Genomic DNA, 1,274 nt, shown 5'->3' on the forward strand with positions numbered 1-1,274 from the left:
GTTCCAGAATATTAGTTAAAGAATGGCTCGTCCTTTGCCAATCCATAGCTATGATTTCAACCACCCAGTAACCTAATTTAACTTCCAGGTTTCAGCATTTTGCTAAATAGCTGACATGCACGAGCCAATCAAGCCAGCCTCTACACGAAATTGCATTCGAAAGCAATTATCGTAAGTCATTTACATAGATTCCATATATTTAAATAGATTTTAACATCTTTTCCATGCAATAGTAATTTGTAAACAATTCTTTTGAATTGATTAATAGCAAATTAAAGCAGTTGATTAGCAGTGTACTTGAGCACATTCAATTGGCCCAAAATGATTGATAAAATGTCAAAATATACTAAACCGTATCAAGATAGAACGCAAAATCATACCGAATTAGCAACACAATGCTCCTTAGCCTTCTCAATCACCCTAGCAGCTATTCTTTTCAAATCTAACTCTACAGAAGGAAGGACATCAGCAACTCCTGCATACATAACAATAATAATAATAACACGCCTTATCCAACTTTCTATCTCATAAATCATAATAAAAATTTTGAAAATAAGTCTCTACTCATTTGAGTTGCTAATTCAGATAAAGAAAGAATACTATAAAGAGCGTTAAGTGGATGGATGCTAGTTGCATAATAGATAATCAAAAAGCAAATTATTGAACTAATTTCATAAATCCTAAACATGTCATTTAGCTGATCTTGGCAGTTATGACTAGAAGAAGTTGACTGGTTTTTTGGCGAATAAGGTGGAAAGGACCCTGTAATTTTAGCAAAAATTCGAGGACTTCTTTAGCTCAGAACAATTTTAACAAAAACAGCATATATCATAAAAAAATTACTCATACTATGATCTTTTAGATAAAAAGTAATAGAAAACCATTAACAAATAAGTAATGAATACTATAAAGGCAGTCTCGATCTTCATATGAGACAATTGAGAAGATCACTGTAGCAGCACTGAAACAAAACTATCATATCCACAGCCAGACCACACATATTCTAAACATCTACGAGAAGACAAAAAAAAAACAAATTATAAAAAATAAAATAAACGCATTAAACCAAAAAAAATACCGGGGCCTCCTATGGCGATGACCGAGGTAGAGAACGGCTTGGCGTGGATAATGACCAGCTTATAACCAGCAGCACCCCCGCCGGCGAAGAAGTGGCCGAGGATCCACTGAAGCGCGTAGAAACTGTGCTCGCTGTCGTCGATTCCGACCACAATCGTCCCTCTTTTCAGCTCTCCGGACACTTCAGGCGCTTCCTC

General features: G+C 35.8%; 1 protein-coding gene across 1 annotated transcript; it reads right to left on the reverse strand.

The window, feature by feature from the left end:
* Window positions 1–351: 351 nt before the first annotated feature.
* LOC110099197 lies at window positions 352–1,271 on the reverse strand (the record flags this gene model as incomplete). The annotated part of the gene is made up of 2 exons (XM_020826280.2): window positions 352–475; window positions 1,079–1,271. Coding segments are annotated over 2 exons (294 nt in total), but the record flags the coding sequence as incomplete, so codon positions are not given.
* Window positions 1,272–1,274: the final 3 nt, after the last annotated feature.

The sequence above is a fragment of the Dendrobium catenatum genome, unplaced genomic scaffold (genome assembly GCF_001605985.2).
Source record: "Dendrobium catenatum unplaced genomic scaffold, ASM160598v2 original_scaffold_237752, whole genome shotgun sequence".
In the NCBI taxonomy this organism is placed as follows: Eukaryota; Viridiplantae; Streptophyta; class Magnoliopsida; order Asparagales; family Orchidaceae; genus Dendrobium; species Dendrobium catenatum.